The 17195-nt window shown below is 38.0% G+C and overlaps 1 protein-coding gene across 2 annotated transcripts in view; it reads left to right on the top strand.

Annotated features, from left to right (window-relative positions):
* Positions 1-17195, top strand: part of BRAF (B-Raf proto-oncogene, serine/threonine kinase) — an 80600-nt gene that overhangs the window by 54761 nt on the left and 8644 nt on the right. Inside the window, exons 9-19 of one of the 2 annotated variants that reach the window (XM_032106901.1) lie at positions 845-881; positions 2252-2371; positions 5033-5169; positions 5875-5992; positions 6706-6790; positions 8257-8433; positions 9587-9633; positions 10201-10319; positions 11048-11179; positions 13907-14041; positions 14892-15045. In XM_032106901.1, the coding sequence (XP_031962792.1) occupies positions 845-881; positions 2252-2371; positions 5033-5169; positions 5875-5992; positions 6706-6790; positions 8257-8433; positions 9587-9633; positions 10201-10319; positions 11048-11179; positions 13907-14041; positions 14892-15045 (1261 nt within the window). The remainder of the gene's footprint in view (positions 1-844; positions 882-2251; positions 2372-5032; positions 5170-5874; positions 5993-6705; positions 6791-8256; positions 8434-9586; positions 9634-10200; positions 10320-11047; positions 11180-13906; positions 14042-14891; positions 15046-17195) is intronic. The other variant, XM_032106900.1, reaches the window with a different exon arrangement.

Genomic DNA, 17195 nt, shown 5'->3' with positions numbered 1-17195 from the left:
CTGGACACTGAGGCACAAAATCTGTTTTACATGTGAGCTAAGGGAAAGGTGAAATGTTGATTTTAAGAGTTGTGGCTATGTAGACATTTGCATGTGGTATATGGCAGTGGTGCAACTGAGGCATAGCCAGTGCTTTTGGCAAAGCATAGGTGTGTAAGGGAACAAATATGATTATGGAACAAGAAGGGAACAAATATAATAATCTAACAAAAAAAAAAGCTTCATTATGAAAACAGATATACAGAAGGAAACTGCTAGAGTTTTCTACATCTGTTTATAAAATCTTTAGTATAGTTTGCTTTTAGTCTGGACATGTTGCAAAAGATTCTCTCAGTTCACAGAGGATTGCAAGTGAAGCAAGCCTTCTGCAATTAGTCATTTCTGAGAAGAACAGTGTGCCCGGCTATGCAAATCAGGTGTGTTGTTACAAGAAAAAATGAAGTAGGACTCATTTGACTGATGTACCTCAGTACAGGAAATTGATGTCCCAGGTTCTGATAAGACAATTCAATTCATTTGTGCTACTGTAACAGGAACATTTGACTCAATATTTCTTTGTATGTTTTGGTCAACTGCGTTTTTAAATCAATATTTTCCTGTCAGCATCTCTTTTGAGTAGTGTACATTTCACTTTACTACTGGGAGATGCTGTTTTAAAGCAACTTAATTTTGAGAAATGCAGTAGTTCTTTGGAGTTATTGATATTAGTAAGTCAGGGTAGGAAACCACTTTTATTTCATGGGCATCATATGGCACTATGAATTCTCAAACTTATCAGTCTCAATTGATTCCAGAATATAAATGTTAATACCTGAATTAAACACAGTTTTTTAATTTTTTACAGGACTTGATTAGAGACCAGAGTTTACGAGGAGAGGGAGGTAAGTGGCATTTAAACTAACTACTGTGTTACATTTAATTACACAACTGCTTTGTCCCTTCCCATTACCCTACTTCCTTCTACAAAACACAGACACAATGCAAAATATGACTAGAACAAAAAGTGAATTTACATTTGCTTGTCCATGAACTTAGTATTTGTTTCACAAAGAATTGAGTCATTTGCTGGTCATTCTGGGAGTGGGGGAGACAGAAGGAGAAAAAGTTTTGAAGTAGTACTTAGTTTTTTTTAGTTTTAAAATTACTTAGTACTTACACTTTTTTACTCTCTCTCTCACACACACAGATATACACCCACACTTATTCACTCACATGGCTGCACACAGATACACTACAACTTCCCAAAGATTTTTATGCCTGGTGTTACCTCTTCACCCATGGAAACAAAAGGGGTTTTCAACGAAAACCATTGTGGTAATGGGCCTTCCATATGAACTGCTGCATCCTAAAGTAGCTTGAAATACTCCAGTTCTTCTCCCCCTCTACCCCTGCTGAAGTTGCTGCTTTGCTGTACTGCATGCCTGTGCTACTCTTGGAAGTGGATTATTAGGATCTTACACTAAAGCCAGGTCTTTTTATGTTTCCTTCAGTAACTCACTGCTCTAATTCACAGTTAAGTCAGAACTAGTGCCAGGAGGTTTATTTTTCTTCATGTGTTGTGCACGGGCCTCTTAAGTCACTTCTCCCACTGGTTGTCAAGGTCCTGAAGAGGGCTTCTTATGTGCTGTATTTATTCCTATGAATATAATCAAGCAGAAATATTGAAAATAGAGAAATAGTAAGTAGGGCAGGCATATGACAGTTTTTCCAGCTCCAAATCAGTAACACAGTTGTCTCCTACTAATTATAACTTGCTTCAGCCATAAGTATGGTCTGAATTACTATAGAATACCCTTTCACTGACTTTGTTTCTCCCATGCAAATCTGGTATTTGGTAAGATGTGTTGTGTTTGATGGAGCTGTCTTTAATAATGCCAGCAAAATGCACTTTTAAAAAAGAAACTTCCTTTACTCCTGCAAGCTTGTAATTGAAGGTTGCCGGTTTAGCTATTTTTGTATGTGTTGATAGGTGTGGCTCTCCAGAGTTTTGCCCATTTTGTCCAACATTTAAATGTTGTGCAATCATGTTGGTTTTAACTTTTGATCATAAACTGTCTGCTTGGCATCTGAAAACAATTGGCTATTCCAGTCCTGAAACGGTGTTCTTGGGAATTGACTTTTTTTCCTTCAAAGTACAGAAGCAATCTATGATTAGGAGTCAAAGCATCCTAGTTATTTCCCATGACTTCTTTCATTTCTTCTATGTGTCTGTCTTTCTGTCTCTGCCTGCCCGTCTCTTTCTCTCTAACAGCCCCTTTGAACCAGCTGATGCGCTGTCTTCGGAAATACCAATCCCGGACTCCCAGTCCCCTCCTTCATTCTGTCCCCAGTGAAATAGTGTTTGATTTTGAGCCTGGCCCAGTGTTCAGAGGTAGTTGGGCTCTTCTTTCTTGTTTTCACCCAAACAAAATAAGTAAAACCACAGATGCTGTTTGTGCCTCACCCTCACACCGTGTGTATGTAAGTGTGTGAGTTTATCAAAACACCTCTGTTTTTTGCTTGGCCTGGCTGGAATGCTTTGAATGTGCTTTTCACACATACCCACTTTCACCTTTACACGCTTGAAAATTATTGTAAGTGAAGTCTGACTTAAATCTTCAAAAGCAAGGAATTTCATAGTTGAGGTTTTTCTGTGGACCTTAACATAATTTTTCTAAACAAAGGTCATTGGATTGCATTGCAGTGATTTTAAAGATAAAATGATGCCCTTAACTTAGAATTTCCTTGACTGTTCAGTTTAAGTCAGTTCAGTGCTATAACAGTCTTCTGTATTTAATATTCTTTGTTTTGAAAAGTAATGTAGGAAATCAAATGTGAATTACGAACATTTCCATTGATATCTTGTTAGGTCTCAAGCTTTTCAAGTAATGTGTTATGTCAGCTTTCAACAAATACTTCACTTTGACAATGTGCTGTTGACACCACATCAGGGCTCTAGATGGTTTGAGTAGTTTTTATTTAGTTAGTAAATTTGACTGAAACAGTATTTCTGTCCTGTACGATGTCAAATAAGACACTTAGATTTTCATGTCATTGACCGTGGGGGTAATTCAGGCCTTAAGCTGTCAATGGATCTGTTGTATTGCACAAAATCCCAAAAAATCTCTGTGGGATTTCACCTGCTGGAGAAACCAACTATTGAGTAATAGCATGAAATGTTTGTACCTGTGTCTATACATAATACATGTAGAAATGGTTAGTTCAGTGCATGTAGTGTGGTTTTCAAATGCTACCATCTTGGCTGTTTCAAAGACTTTTGTTTCAGAATATATCAAGAGCAGTTCACCTTTTGAACTTGTAAAGATCTTCCAGAAGTCTTTGTAAGAAGACAGGTGTTCCCAACAAGCAAACTGGCTACAGAATGAAATATGTTACATGCGGCTTCAGAGTCCAAGCTATTGACTTAAATCCAGCATTATCTGAAGTGTTCTACTCTAATAACTTGGAAAACAGGCCATCTGGTATTATTATGAACAGATTAACTACAGTGTTCTGCCGTGTGCTGTGAGCGTTTTTGGTGAAGGGTGAATATTGTGTTAGTGTTCCTATATTGCAGTATTAAAATCGAAGTAGGAGATTTTAGTTACCACAAAGAAAATGCATCCCAGATCTTTGCTATTGCAGAGAAAATCTGTAGCCCACTAAACTTTTGGAAAATTGCTCATGTTCTGGGAACATCATACATTTAATTCCATGTATGTTTGATTTCAGATGAATCATGTAAGAATAAATGACAGTGTAGTGGCCATAACATGATCATGAGTCCATCCTTCAGGTCACTGGCTTCCAACTGCTAATAAAAGTAGTTAGGATGCCCAATATGCATCATTATTGTTGCTTTAGTATGTGGGACAGAGTTTACAGATGCTGTGTCCCATTTTGTATTGTTGGTTGTTATTTTGTGCATCCACTTCTACGTGCATAGATTTTAGCTTACTGAGTCCAGTGATGGATACATATAGTCTAATAAATTAGCATGCACTGAGTGACTGAACTTAAGCAACAGTTTTAAAAGTCACAAAGTTGGGTTTTGAACTCTAATTGACATTAGGAGACACTTTTTACTTAAGAGGAGAGCTTCTAGGAGAATGAGGAGGAGTATTGTCTTCCACCACTTCCCAGAGCACTGATGTGAGAGAAGGCAGTGGAATGTTAGAGGTCTTGTTCAATGACATACATTGTTTAGCAAAGCAGCATGAATTTAATTAACAGTTGACCCTATTTTATGTCCTTTGCATTGGAAGGGTCAGCATAACCTTGTTATGAATAATTGTGATGTATTTTAAAAAGCAGTGTCTAGGTGAAGTGCTCTATTTGAAAAGGGCCACTGGGGCTCTGAAACAGCTCTCTTAGTAACATTTTCCTGCATAGATTTGTTTAGATAACCTACAGGCTACAGACATACTGTTCTTTTTGTGTTTCCTAGAATATGCTTCAAATAGCTAACTAAAGTACTTGTTCTTTTTTAATCCTTTCTAAAGTCTAATATTTATTTTTAAATCATAGTTCTCTGCTAACAGATAGCTTTAAAACAGCCAAATGATTTTCAGGTGGCACTTGGAGACTCAATCAGAAAACAGTTCAATTATTTGCACTTAGTCTATTTTGATTCCAAAGTACAGTAGTTCAGCTATTTGTTGGGTTCCTAAAAGCTTAGCTACGAGAACTATCAGAAGTAGATGCTGCTAACTAAAATGCTACTGTTCTTCTCAAAGAAAAAAATGAATTTAAAAAATACATTTTTAATTATTTTTTTCTTACTTAAAAAGACATTGTCCTTTTGTTAATTCATGAACAAGAGACTGGGGACTATCTATACAGGGATTTTTGGTATAGACTTGTCTCTTCCTGAAATTAGACTTGAGCACTAATCTAATATTAGGGCAATATTCCTGTATATGTTTGTTCTTTCTTAACATTTACATTGATGTTTAGAGATACTGCATCTTAAACACAAATCTTGCAGCTAATGTCAATACATTCTTGTAAACTGCATTCTTACAGATAAAACTATCCTGTTTCTGAAATTTAGGCTCAGCTGCAGGCTTGTCTGCAACACCTCCCGCTTCTTTGCCTGGGTCACTAACCAATGTGAAAGCGTTACAGAAATCACCAGGACCCCAACGGGAAAGGAAATCATCCTCATCCTCAGAAGACAGAAATAGAATGGTAAGGGAAAGATCAGCTGTTTTCTTTTGTAGAAATATTACACAGCCATATTCCTCTCACTTTTCTTTCATCCAAGTTTTCTAAATTATTTTGAAGCTGACTATGACAATGATCAAGCCTTGAAACCGATAGATAATGGAGTGGGATAACCACTTTAAAACCACTTTAAACTAGTAAATAATTGTGGGACTGATATATAAATAATTTAAATAATTGACTAAACTCACTTTGACTAGTGTGCCTCATATTGTAATGCCACTTTCCCTTCGTATAAGAGCTTAACTTTTCCCACCATGATTCATAAACTTTGAAAGTAACGAATGTATGTAACAAATTTTTATGTAACAATTCATAAAAACATAAAAACATCCACTTATTTAAATTCACAGTTTAATATTATGATTAAGAATTTAAAATCAAATACTGCTTTCTTTTTGGTAAGCATTTCTTAATATTTTCTGGTTTTAACACTGCCAGAAAACTGTTGCAAATGTTTCATGCCGGGTAATAATTTGGCATACCTATGTCCTGAGGTTTTGTGTGCGGCTAACTTCAAAAGTCAAAAGACAACACGTGAAAAAGAAAACCCTTTTAGGACATTAATGATGGGAAATGCTGGTGAGAAATTTTTAACAAAGGAGCTGTTTTCAGAGACATTAATGCACTTGTTTTCTCCCTTTTTATTGTTTTTGCACATACATGAAGAAAACACTTGGTCGACGGGATTCAAGTGATGATTGGGAGATACCAGATGGACAGATCACAGTTGGACAAAGGATAGGATCTGGATCATTTGGAACAGTCTACAAAGGAAAGTGGCATGGTATGTGGCCATCACAGCAAGCAGCTGTTCTTGAGGAGGTCACAGTGCCTGCCCAGGCACACCCAGCTGGACAGCAGCTTCCCAGAAACACACCTGGGGTTCTGGTGGGCACCAGGCTGAAAGGGAGCCAGCACTGTGCCCATGCCACAAAGAGGGAGGATGGGGTCCTGGGCTGCAGTAGGCATTGCCAGCAGGTTAACGGAGGCAATCCTCCTCCTCAGCACTGGTGAGGCCACACCTGGAATGCTGAGTCCAGTTCTGGGCTCCTCAGAACAAGAGAGACATGGACATAATGGGGAGAGTGCAGTGAAGGGCAGTAAATATGATTTTTAAATTAATACGTAGCGTGCTAAATAACTAGTGTAAAAACTTCATATTGCTTAGAAACTCAACTCTTGCATGTTCTTATGAATGGAGAAATGATAAGAGTAAAGATGAAACACAGTTAGAAAGGCAGGAAGAAGTACCCATCTTGATGAATGAGGATTTCAAATGTGTATTTTTAATAGCTTTGGCTTGGCTATGATTTCTCAGAGTAAAGTAAGAAGAGTATTTTTACATTTGACTGAATATTGACTTTTTTTTAAATTGTAGTGATTTATTTCATGTAAGCTAAAAATCAGGGTATCCCAGAATTTCTGATGCTCTGTATAGCATTTTCTCAAGAGAGGAGTATGTATCAATGGCACTTACTAAAAATTGCTGTTTTAAAGGTGATGTGGCAGTGAAAATGTTGAATGTTACAGCACCCACACCTCAACAGTTGCAGGCTTTCAAAAATGAAGTAGGAGTGCTCAGGTAAGAATATTTTTAATGGCATAAAATAATGTGTGTAGATTTGTGCTTCATTAATCATTGAATTTTAGCTCTCCATTAGAACATGTTGGTCTCACTCCTACGTGACGATGCTTCAGGCAGAAAAAATAGCCATTTAAAAATATTTCTTTGTACCCACTGCTAGTCCTTCCCTGTATGTGTTTGTCTCCACATCTGTGTTGTCAGTACATGTATGTCCAAACACTCAGGACTGGTTTTTGCTATTGTACTGCCCCCAGGGTACAGTCAAGCCTAAGTGCGAGCTGTAGGCCTTTCTTTCCTCTCATTCACATTTTGAAATTGAAGGAGAGCATGACTAATGGCTGGTTTTCAGCTACAGTACTGCCCATATTATCTGTTGTTTAATAGTTTCTGTTCAGTAACATTAATTTCTCTGAGGTTTTTTTTTTTAAATGTAATTCTCGTAAAGTAACTTCTTGATTTCCTTTTCTCATGTCTACTGCTTCTACTGTCTCAGAGGAGGTATTTGGTTTGGGTTCAGCTCTTAAAAGAAGATCCATCAGCATGATATGATAGAAAATATATTGTAAAGAAACATTACATCAAAGTACAATCTTGACTAGTGTCAAGCTTAATTCTGTTTTAAGAAACAAAATAGCAAGAAGGTTTTCACCCCTGGAAACCTGATGTGTTGACCTGGGCACCCATGCTGCAGAAGCATCTCAAATAAGCTACATGGTGAAAGGGAATGGTCAGCCTTTTACCCCAGGAAAATGTTAGTTCCAAAAACTCTTAAGCTCATGATTGTGGAAGTAGAGGCATTCTGAGGTGTGCAACTTTGGATATCTCTTCATTTTTTGGACAGAATTTTGACAGAACTTAAATCAAACATTTTAGTCCAGCTTTCTGCTGGGAGTCCCATAGATGGAGTCCAGCATTTTTGTTTGTTGATTGTTTCAGCACTTACATAGTCACTTGTTGTATCCTTTGACCCAGACAAGGCATATAGTTGTGCCTTCTCCATTATGATTCATCATTACATAGCTTTGTGGTAGGATTTGCAGGGAGCTGCTTATTTTTTGTTTCCTCAGCAGTTACTCTCAGCATCACTTGACAAATTCTTGAACCTGAAAAAGGCACAGTCACATAGCATAGAACTGTCCTAGTCCACATTGCTGCAAGGACAAAGGCTCTGGGACACTCTGGAATCCCATGTTAATTTTTTCATGTAAGAAATCATAAAAGAGCTCTGACATTTTTCACCTACCCCAGAGTAGTTATTCCATGTTAGTATGATAAGAAAGGCTAACTTGAGGAATCATTCATTAAATGAATCTAGCAAGAGGTTATCATGTTATCTTAGTAACAGTTGAGATTGACTCAACCCCTTCTGTTTGGAAATACTTATGTAGACTGTGATAGATCTGCCTGGCTTTTCCTGATTTCCTGATCTGATTTCCTCCTGGTTCTTATTTTTTTGTAAACAGGAAAACACGACATGTGAATATCCTGCTTTTCATGGGTTATTCAACAAAACCCCAGTTGGCCATTGTTACACAATGGTGTGAAGGGTCCAGTTTGTATCACCATCTACACATCATTGAGACCAAATTTGAAATGATCAAGCTAATTGATATTGCACGACAGACTGCACAAGGCATGGAGTAAGTATTGAATTACTTGTCTGCAAATGAGCACTGGGGCAATGTTTACTTATCCCCTTCACACTGTGGCTGCCATTGGCAAATAAGACCAGCTCTCTGCTCACTTTGCTGAGCCCAGGGTCCTGTGTCAATCATCAAAGCATTTGGTGAAAGTATCAGAGCTCTCTAAATAGCAGGTTTCAACATCTGAAGAAAACATACCTATTTTGTTCTAAGGATTGTAAATAATCCTTACTCCCAGAGAGGGTCATTGAGTTAGAATTTACAAAACTAGGCAAATATTGTGTGTCAAAATCAGAACACTGCTGTAAGACCAGAGAAATCACACTCCAGCTGAAAAACCACTATGATTGCAGTTCATTGTGCCATTTTTCTACTCAGTACTCCATTACATTTTCAGTCAACAGGTGTGGAGGTGTTTGCAGCAACCAGCCTTAGCCTTCTGTTAGCCTGTGCATCTCCCCAGGCTCCATCTGTAGGTAGGGGAGATGCAGAAGCTGTTTTATGAACACGATTCAAAGCAGAGACACAAATTGGGGCTTTTCCCGCAGTTTTGTGCCAATCTCATTGACTAAATAAAGAGCCATGGGAGACTAGTTGCCTAATTCAGGCTGTATCTGCTGTGGGGCAAGTACACTCCCCTGTGTTCCCTGCCATCTGTTTATCCAGGCTGCAGTCAGGGGATCTTTTTTCCACTCCTCTACTAAAAAGCAGTCAGTGTATCTGAGTACACACTGAGACTGGGAAAAACATTTAGCTCCTGCAATTTAGAAACACCTTATCTAAAGCTGTGACTGGCTCACAAAGTGTCTTGACAGTCACCATTAAGGCTGGAAGGCAGAACTTTCAGCATGGAATTGCATAAAAAAATTACTGAAGTTCTTTTTACTGTGAATATTGAGTTAGTATTGAAAAGCAGAAGTTGGAGCATAATTGTTATTCATCAGTAGCATCAGATTTGAGCTGAAAATTTTTAATTTTTTTTTTCCTGTGAATGTTGCAGAAACTGTCATGGGTAACCGAAGTTTTACTACCTGCATAAATGTGCAGTTTGAATGTCTACAGAATTTATGTTTCAGTAGTACAGTGAATTTTGAGTTGTTGATTAGTGAAGTATTACCTAACCCACCTGATCTGTGATATTACTTTTCAGTTATTTGCATGCCAAGTCAATCATCCACAGAGACCTCAAGAGTAATAGTATCCTTTCCCAGAGCTGTAAATCTGGAAAGCAAAAGCATTCTTGGTTGTTTTTTATTTTTTTTTTTTCTGCCAGAAATTAACTTACTGATGTGAAAAGCTGTTCATGTATGAATATTTGCCAAAAAGAAATTTTGTTGAGAAGGGGTAATATCACTAGTAACAAAATAAGAGATGCTTACTATGTCTTTTGATTTGATTGCAATAACATAGGGAGTTTTAGTTGATATCACAAAGATTTTTCTGCATCCTTTGGTTTCTTCATGTAATGAAAGATTATGTGAGCTGGCTCATGGAACATTTTCAGCTTTTCTCATACTTGGCACTTCAAGAAGGCCACCTGGCCATGGTCTGTTCAGCACTGGCCCAGTCATTACTTATGTAACCCTTACATGCCATAATTCATCATGCTGGCTGCCTAACACCTGTGTGATATGGAAACCTTCTTCAGTGACAGTGAATGGTTAAAACTGTCGTGTTCATGTTGCAAATTTGTACCTGTTTATTGCTTTTTTTAGGACAGGCACAGGACAGCTTGTCTGTTTTCCCTTAACATTCCCCCCTTAGATATTTTTCTTCATGAAGACCTCACAGTAAAAATAGGTGATTTTGGTCTAGCTACAGTGAAGTCACGATGGAGTGGATCCCAACAGTTTGAACAGTTGTCTGGTTCCATTCTATGGATGGTAAGCGAGGGGGAAATGGTGAGCTTGTTTCAACAAATTTATTTACCTTTGGCCAAAGTTTCTGCTTCTATGCCTCTGGCACGCTGGCTTAAGCTGGGAAAAACAAGCAGTAATGCAAAGTAGTAAATGAATGTTTTTCAGTTCTTCTTTAAGCATGTGTTTTCCAGTAGTCAGCAGAAAAACTTCAGTGTCTCCATCTTTTATTCTGAGGTTTAAACTGAAGTGAAAATGGTGGCTAAGGAAAAAGAGTATCATTAATCCAGGGCTGAGAAGGTGAGAAAAGCCTTGCAAAACATCCTGCAAAAGAGTAGAGGAACTAGCTCAGCGAAAAGTAAGATGGTCTTAAGTTTTAAGGATTCAAGAAGAGTTACTTCATACTGCAATCTCCTGTGCAGCTCTACTTCCTCCTTTTCTCCCTGGAAAAAATTAAGTTCTGTTCGCTGACATTATTTTAAGTGTCATTAGAATTACAGTTTCTAAATACCTTCTCAGCCTGGACAAGGTCATTTTGATCTGTCATAGAGGAATAAAAGGGATCAGCAAGCTGAAATGAAGCAGTGAATTTTGAGATTCATGTCAACATCCACTCTGTCTTAGGACCCAGTAACATCTGAAGGCAAGAGTGGGCCTTGCACCTGTACCCTGGACAAGTCCATATTTGTTCCTGGTATGTGAGGTGCAGCACAATGTAGAGAAATTAAAACTAATTCTTGCCTTTTATGATACAGGCACCAGAAGTTATTAGGATGCAAGATAAAAACCCATATAGCTTTCAGTCGGATGTGTATGCGTTTGGGATTGTTCTCTATGAATTGATGACTGGACAGTTGCCATACTCCAACATCAACAACAGGGACCAGGTAAGGGGAGGCATTGACTTCAGTCAAGTGTAGCCTGAAACATAGATTGATTCAGCCTTGGGTGGTGAACATTCTAATGTTCTGTGTGTTTGGTGTTTCTGATTCTGATGCTGTGAGATGACATTTCTGCATTTTCTAGATCTGCCTCAGCCACATAGCAGCAATTTACTTACTTCTCTTGAGGTATTTTTTGTGTTCTTTTTATTTTAAATATAGATTTTCAGCTTCTGAACTGGTTGCCAGGATACTTATTAGGGAGAGAGCAGATTACTTAATAGTGATCTAGTTTAGAATAGTTCTGCAAAGTGATCCCCCATATATGTGTTCAGTTATTCCTCTTGTTCCCCCCACCCCTCCACTTGCAGTGAATAACAAATAGTGCAGCTACAGGATTGACAAAACAGAAGAGCAGTCATCTCACCGAATGTTTTGTATTCATTTCTACTTTGAGAGAGCACACACACCATCTAACTGAATTGCAGGATACCAGCATTTCTCAAATCCTGCTTGATGGAGTATATAACTTTCCAGAGTGTGGGAATCCTGTAAGAAGATTACTTAATTGTTAACAAAGATTCCTTAAGTCTTAATGATCCCACACGCTGTAATACATCTCCACAGGATAGGCACGTTTGGGAAGGCATACCTGATCCATTATTTCTGTCTAACCTGAAAATAGTATCTGTGCATCAAGATCTTCGGTGTAAACTATTCTGTGTCTGAGCAGTGATGTATTTATGTTGCTTCTGTGTCCTCATCCCTTGTTTTTTCACTGTCAGTACTTGAGAATTGAAACCATAGCAACGTTCATCTGTGAATGCCGTTTTACAAGGCTGCTTCCATATCTGCCAGAACACTTCATCCCAATTCATCAAATTTGGAATGACTCCTTTTTAATTTTTTTTTTTTCTTTTTTGTAAATTTGGTTTTGCCTTTTGAAAGAAAGGAGACGTCTGGATTCCTGGCCAGATGGATCCAGCCTTCTAAAAACAGTATTTGGCCTTGTTTAGCTTTTACCTTTTGAGATCTGAAAGATGAACCCAGTGATGTGGGTGCTTACAGGGAAGTGCTGAAACAAATTTTAAAATGCAAGTGAAGCCAACATGTAAGATGTGATCTAATATCTTGAGTTTTGTCACTCCTTGTCTATTATCTGAGAAGTTGTGAATATTCTTCACTCTCTGGTGCATCTACATAAGCTACTATGACACAACCAAGCTTCTTAGTGAGCAAAGTGTCATTCTTGTTATACCTCAGAGTGTTTCTCTCACTTTAACAGATTTTTCTAGACTGTTCTTGTAGTGATACTCTCTTTTCTCTGGTTTAAAATAAAAGATTAGCCCCTATATTATTTGTAAAGAAACTATTTAAAACATAAACAGTAATGAATTTTGAATAATTTCAACTCGTACCATTATTTAGAAAATACTAGCTGCTAGATAATGGTAAGTCTGATTCCAGTAGAGGTAAGGGATGCAGTACACAAGTCTCTACTACAAAATCCTGCTCTGGCACATGGGGATTTCTAAAGAAACCATATGGGAGTTTTCTGTTCCTCCTTGATGCCAGCACAGATGCGACTGAAGCAGAAAGTTAAAAAAGGACTAGGATTGTGTTAGTATAAATAACGTGTACAGCATGCTTGAGATGTGAGGGTTTTCTGTTGGTGTTTTTTTTCCCTAGTGTCAAGGTATGAAATAGTTACACTTCATTAGATAGAGGGTGTGGTATACCCGCTGGGTCTGAGTACTCAGAAAAGGCAGTGATTACTGCTGCAGCATGAATGGGTCTATGATTAGCTGGTTTGGGAGGGCTTTGTAGTGTCAGTGCTACTGCAGTACTCAAACCACGTTACAATTGACCTTGGCTTGACATAATGATGTTTGATGGTTTTTTATATATACAAGAGATGATTAACCATATTTGTTTTGTTTTCCTGCTTCCTATCTTTGTTGTTTACTTTGTTTTATGCTTAAGTTTTATCCTTAGGTGAAATATAACATGGCCTTCCATGTTCAAAGAATTACTGTAAAAATACCAAGCCTGTCTGTCTCCTCTTCTACAGAGAAGAGGCAGTTTCTCTTTTTCTTTTGTGGTTTTTTTTTTTTTTTTCTATTTTTTTGTGGAAGTGGGGGAGGTGGTCAGATGTCAAGAATAAGCTTTTGTGTTGGAAAAGTATACGATGGAATTAATTCTCAGAAGGTGAAGGGTTTTAATATCCGAAGTCCATGTGTTTCTTAAAATACCTTTCAATGTGAAGTTGTTGTTGATTTGTAATATAAAACAGAATATTTCTTTTTACAGAATCTTTATTTTTAGACATTCTGTTGCTGCCACAGAGTTGCTTATTCTTGTTTTTGTCAGTTTTTGATATCATAGAACCATTCCTTAGATGGTTATTGCTATAAATGGTAACCATTTTATGTTATATATAAAAATACCATTTTATTGCTATAAATGGTAACCACTAGTAACACATTACTAGTGTTCAAGTTTCACAGAAATCTCCCTGAGGAGGAGGAAAGATCTGATTTTTTTTCTCTGTACTGAATAGGTTAGCAAGGATTACTCTAAGAAATTTGTCAATTCCAATACCAGATAATGCTTCCTGGGAGCAAAAGCTTGCTGCTGCAGCTGAAATAGTCTAGCAAAATGTTCACCTTTTGTTACTGTTTATTTTATCAACTCAGCTTCTTCCTCTTTCATCTTTTTTCCCCTTAAATAAAGATAATTTTTATGGTGGGACGAGGATACCTATCTCCAGACCTCAGCAAAGTACGGAGCAACTGTCCAAAAGCTATGAAGAGACTAATGGCAGAATGCTTAAAAAAGAAAAGAGATGAGAGACCCCTTTTTCCACAGGTGAGAAATGTTCCTCTTTAGCTTTCAACAGACTTTACAATTCAAAGTTGTGAACTCACTGGCCAGTGAAAAATTTTTTTGATTAGTGCTATAGCAGGATTTCATAAGAGCACTGGTTCGGTACCTGGTTAGTTCTGTTTAATTAGAAATGCTCATTTTAACTTCAAAATGCAGGTATTAAAATGACCTGTGTATTTGGAAAAGTATTTACATGTTGGAGAAAGTTTCAGCTGGGAGATAATGGAAGTAATAGTCACAGTTAGACACACAAATTAGTACTTGGTATATGTGCTCAGAAATGTGTACACTGCCCTCGTTGCTCTCCCCCAAGTTTCATGAGGGGAAACCGATAGTTTTGCCACAAAACTTGATTTTTATCATGCCTGCTGAGGAAGGTTTGGGTTGAAAAAGCTTGAGGAGGAGGAGGCAGTAATCTGATTTTTTCTGTTTTAAATGTAACCAAATCGTTTTCGAAAGATAAGGAGCTCCCCCTGCTGACTTTGCGGTGAATGTTATTAAGCAAAATGCTGCCGGAGCTGGGTTTGTTTGCAGCAGTGGCAGGTACAGGTACTAGGGCACAGACAAGGAGCCCAATAAAAAGCAAGGGTTTTCACTGTGCTTAGAGGGAATCGGTGTGTCTTTATAAACGGGGAAATTCCCCAACTGTCCTTTTCAACTTCCTTAGAATATAAACATCAAGAGTGCAGTGCAAAAAGCTGTATTTGAAAAATTCTTTTTTTAGTATGTGTTTAAATATTTTTCTGTAGTGAATTGATATTGTGCCTTTGGTTTTAAGAGAGAGTTACATCTTTGGAACACCAGGTTTGATCACTTATTTTCTATGTTTTAGATTCTTGCCTCCATTGAGCTTCTGGCCCGGTCATTGCCAAAAATTCACCGCAGTGCATCTGAGCCCTCATTGAACCGAGCTGGCTTCCAGACAGAGGATTTTAGTCTATATGCTTGTGCTTCTCCAAAAACACCCATCCAAGCAGGGGGATACGGTGGGTTTCCAGTGCACTGAAACAAAATGTGAAAGCATGTGCCTGTGTGTCCGTGTGCTGGTGTGTCCTGTGAATGCAAGGTGCTTTTTCTCAGTTCCTACCAGCTCCAATTCTAAGGTTTACTGAGGGAACAAAGACTCACTTCCTAACACTGGGCATTGAATGTTCCCAGCACAGAGTCTGTGTTGGTAACGAGTGCCCTGGGAACAGCTGGCACAAGAAGAACTGTAATGTCACATAAGAGACATGGGAAAAGTCACTTCAAAACAAGCAAAAATCTTCTTAAGGTCATCAGGTGTCATTTTTGCCTAGTTTATTGATTGGAATTAGTTACTCAGGAGTGTATTTGATTTTAATCTACTCAAGCTGTGGTGGTGTGTTGTTTTGGGTTGTTTTTTTTTTTTTTACTTCCGTTGAGGTCATTATATTTGAGCAATAAGCTTTAGATTCTTCATTTCATAGTGCTACTCATGTGGGAAACACTTGGAAAAATAAACTTAGCTTCAAAGCTGAACACAGCCAAAACTTTATTGTGGTCAGCAGAAGTAAGCAGATACAACACAGAATCCAAAGAAAGCCCTGAATTACATGTGACTCTTATCTTCAAAGTTGAAGTTTAAATTAGTGCTGTTCAGGGAACATCTCTTCCCGCAGAAGAGTGGTGAATGGGTTGGGGTTTTCTTATGTTACATTTTTCCCTAAGTGTTCTGACCTGCTATAGTTTAGACCATCTCCAAATGTTCTGTTACAATGCAACACAGAAGAGATTCTGAATCCACTTTTGCCGAGCTGCAAGGCTATTACTGGTAATGGTGCCTGTATCCTTCAATTAGCACGGATGTCAAAATTTAAAAAAACATTTGAAATCTCAAGCATGACCAAATGCTTTAAGAAAAAAATGCTGCTAACACGTGTAATAGGAAAAGATGATTTGAAAAAACAGTTTTGTTCATGGAAATCAGTGTTATACCACGAATTTTGTTAAGATGAAAGGTGTTAATTATTTTAATATTGTTAAGAATACACTGAACATGCTTCTCTTCGGTGACAAATTGATTTTCTCACTTCCATGTAAAAGCTGCTAGTTTGACTAGGCAGAAGTCAATCAGTTAGACTAGATATCTAACTGAGAAAGTTAGATACCTTACCAAAATCCTGCCAGCTCACTTTGGAGACTGTATTTTTCTCTGAAGCATTGCTCAGAAACAAGTGCGTCAGAGTAGTGGTTCAGGTTATATCAGCCTTTAATGTCAGATACAAAAAAAAAGATGTACTGACAGTGTTCTTGCATGTTTTGAGATGAGATATGTGGTTTTACTTGGATTAAGCTGCTGAACTGTTAATTTTCACAGATTACTCTGCATTAGAAACAATCTATTGCTGCTCTTGTTAGGACTTCAAGGGCCAGGAGTGTTCATAGTGGCTTCTGATTTACATACTCGTGGAGAAGTTTGCATGTTGCTAGCAATACGTTTTTGAAATAGATCAGGAATTCCAAAATGTTTTGGTTTTCTGCTGTCTGGCAGCTGAGCCTTTTAAAATGGGAAGCAGAGTTAGCTTGAAGAGGTATAGGTAATTTTTACATTTTCTGGATGGATTATAATGGTCTTTTTGGCTTCTGCAGTTTGAATAGTTTGGGAACTAACTTTTCTCATTTTCTTAGTCAAGAAAATTTAGCTGTTGAAATCTCTCTCTATGGAAATAGTTCTGGAGGACAGAAGTTGTTATTGTTACAGAAAATCTGTTTCCCATGTTCCTGGTAGCTTCACTTCATTTTGGCAGGCTTACCTTAAAATGAAAACAGGGCTTAAGTGTTGTTTTCCTCTCTCATTCTTTATGTATCTATTCTAGCAGTGATGAGGAGTGCTTCCAAAGCTGTGGGGTATGGTACTCAGTACAGAGCAACAGGATGCTACTGGGTCTCCTGCAGAATCTAGAAATGGGGCATCCCACACAGAAAAGTCTTAACCACACAGGGAGTTGCAGAGAGTGCAGAACCATCACCATTGCCCTGCCCATGCTTATTCTTTTTCAGGTCTGCCAGATCAGTTCAAACCAGTTATTCCTCGGAGTAGTGCTGTCCTTCTTGTTGTGAAGATTGTTCATCTGTGCTTTAGGAGCTACAGTTATAGGGGGGGAAAGTGCTTCCA

The sequence above is a fragment of the Corvus moneduloides genome, chromosome 4 (assembly GCF_009650955.1).
Source record: "Corvus moneduloides isolate bCorMon1 chromosome 4, bCorMon1.pri, whole genome shotgun sequence".
In the NCBI taxonomy this organism is placed as follows: Eukaryota; Metazoa; Chordata; class Aves; order Passeriformes; family Corvidae; genus Corvus; species Corvus moneduloides.
The sequence above is the reverse complement of the archived record's forward strand: the minus strand, read 5'-3'. Positions and strand labels throughout refer to the sequence as shown.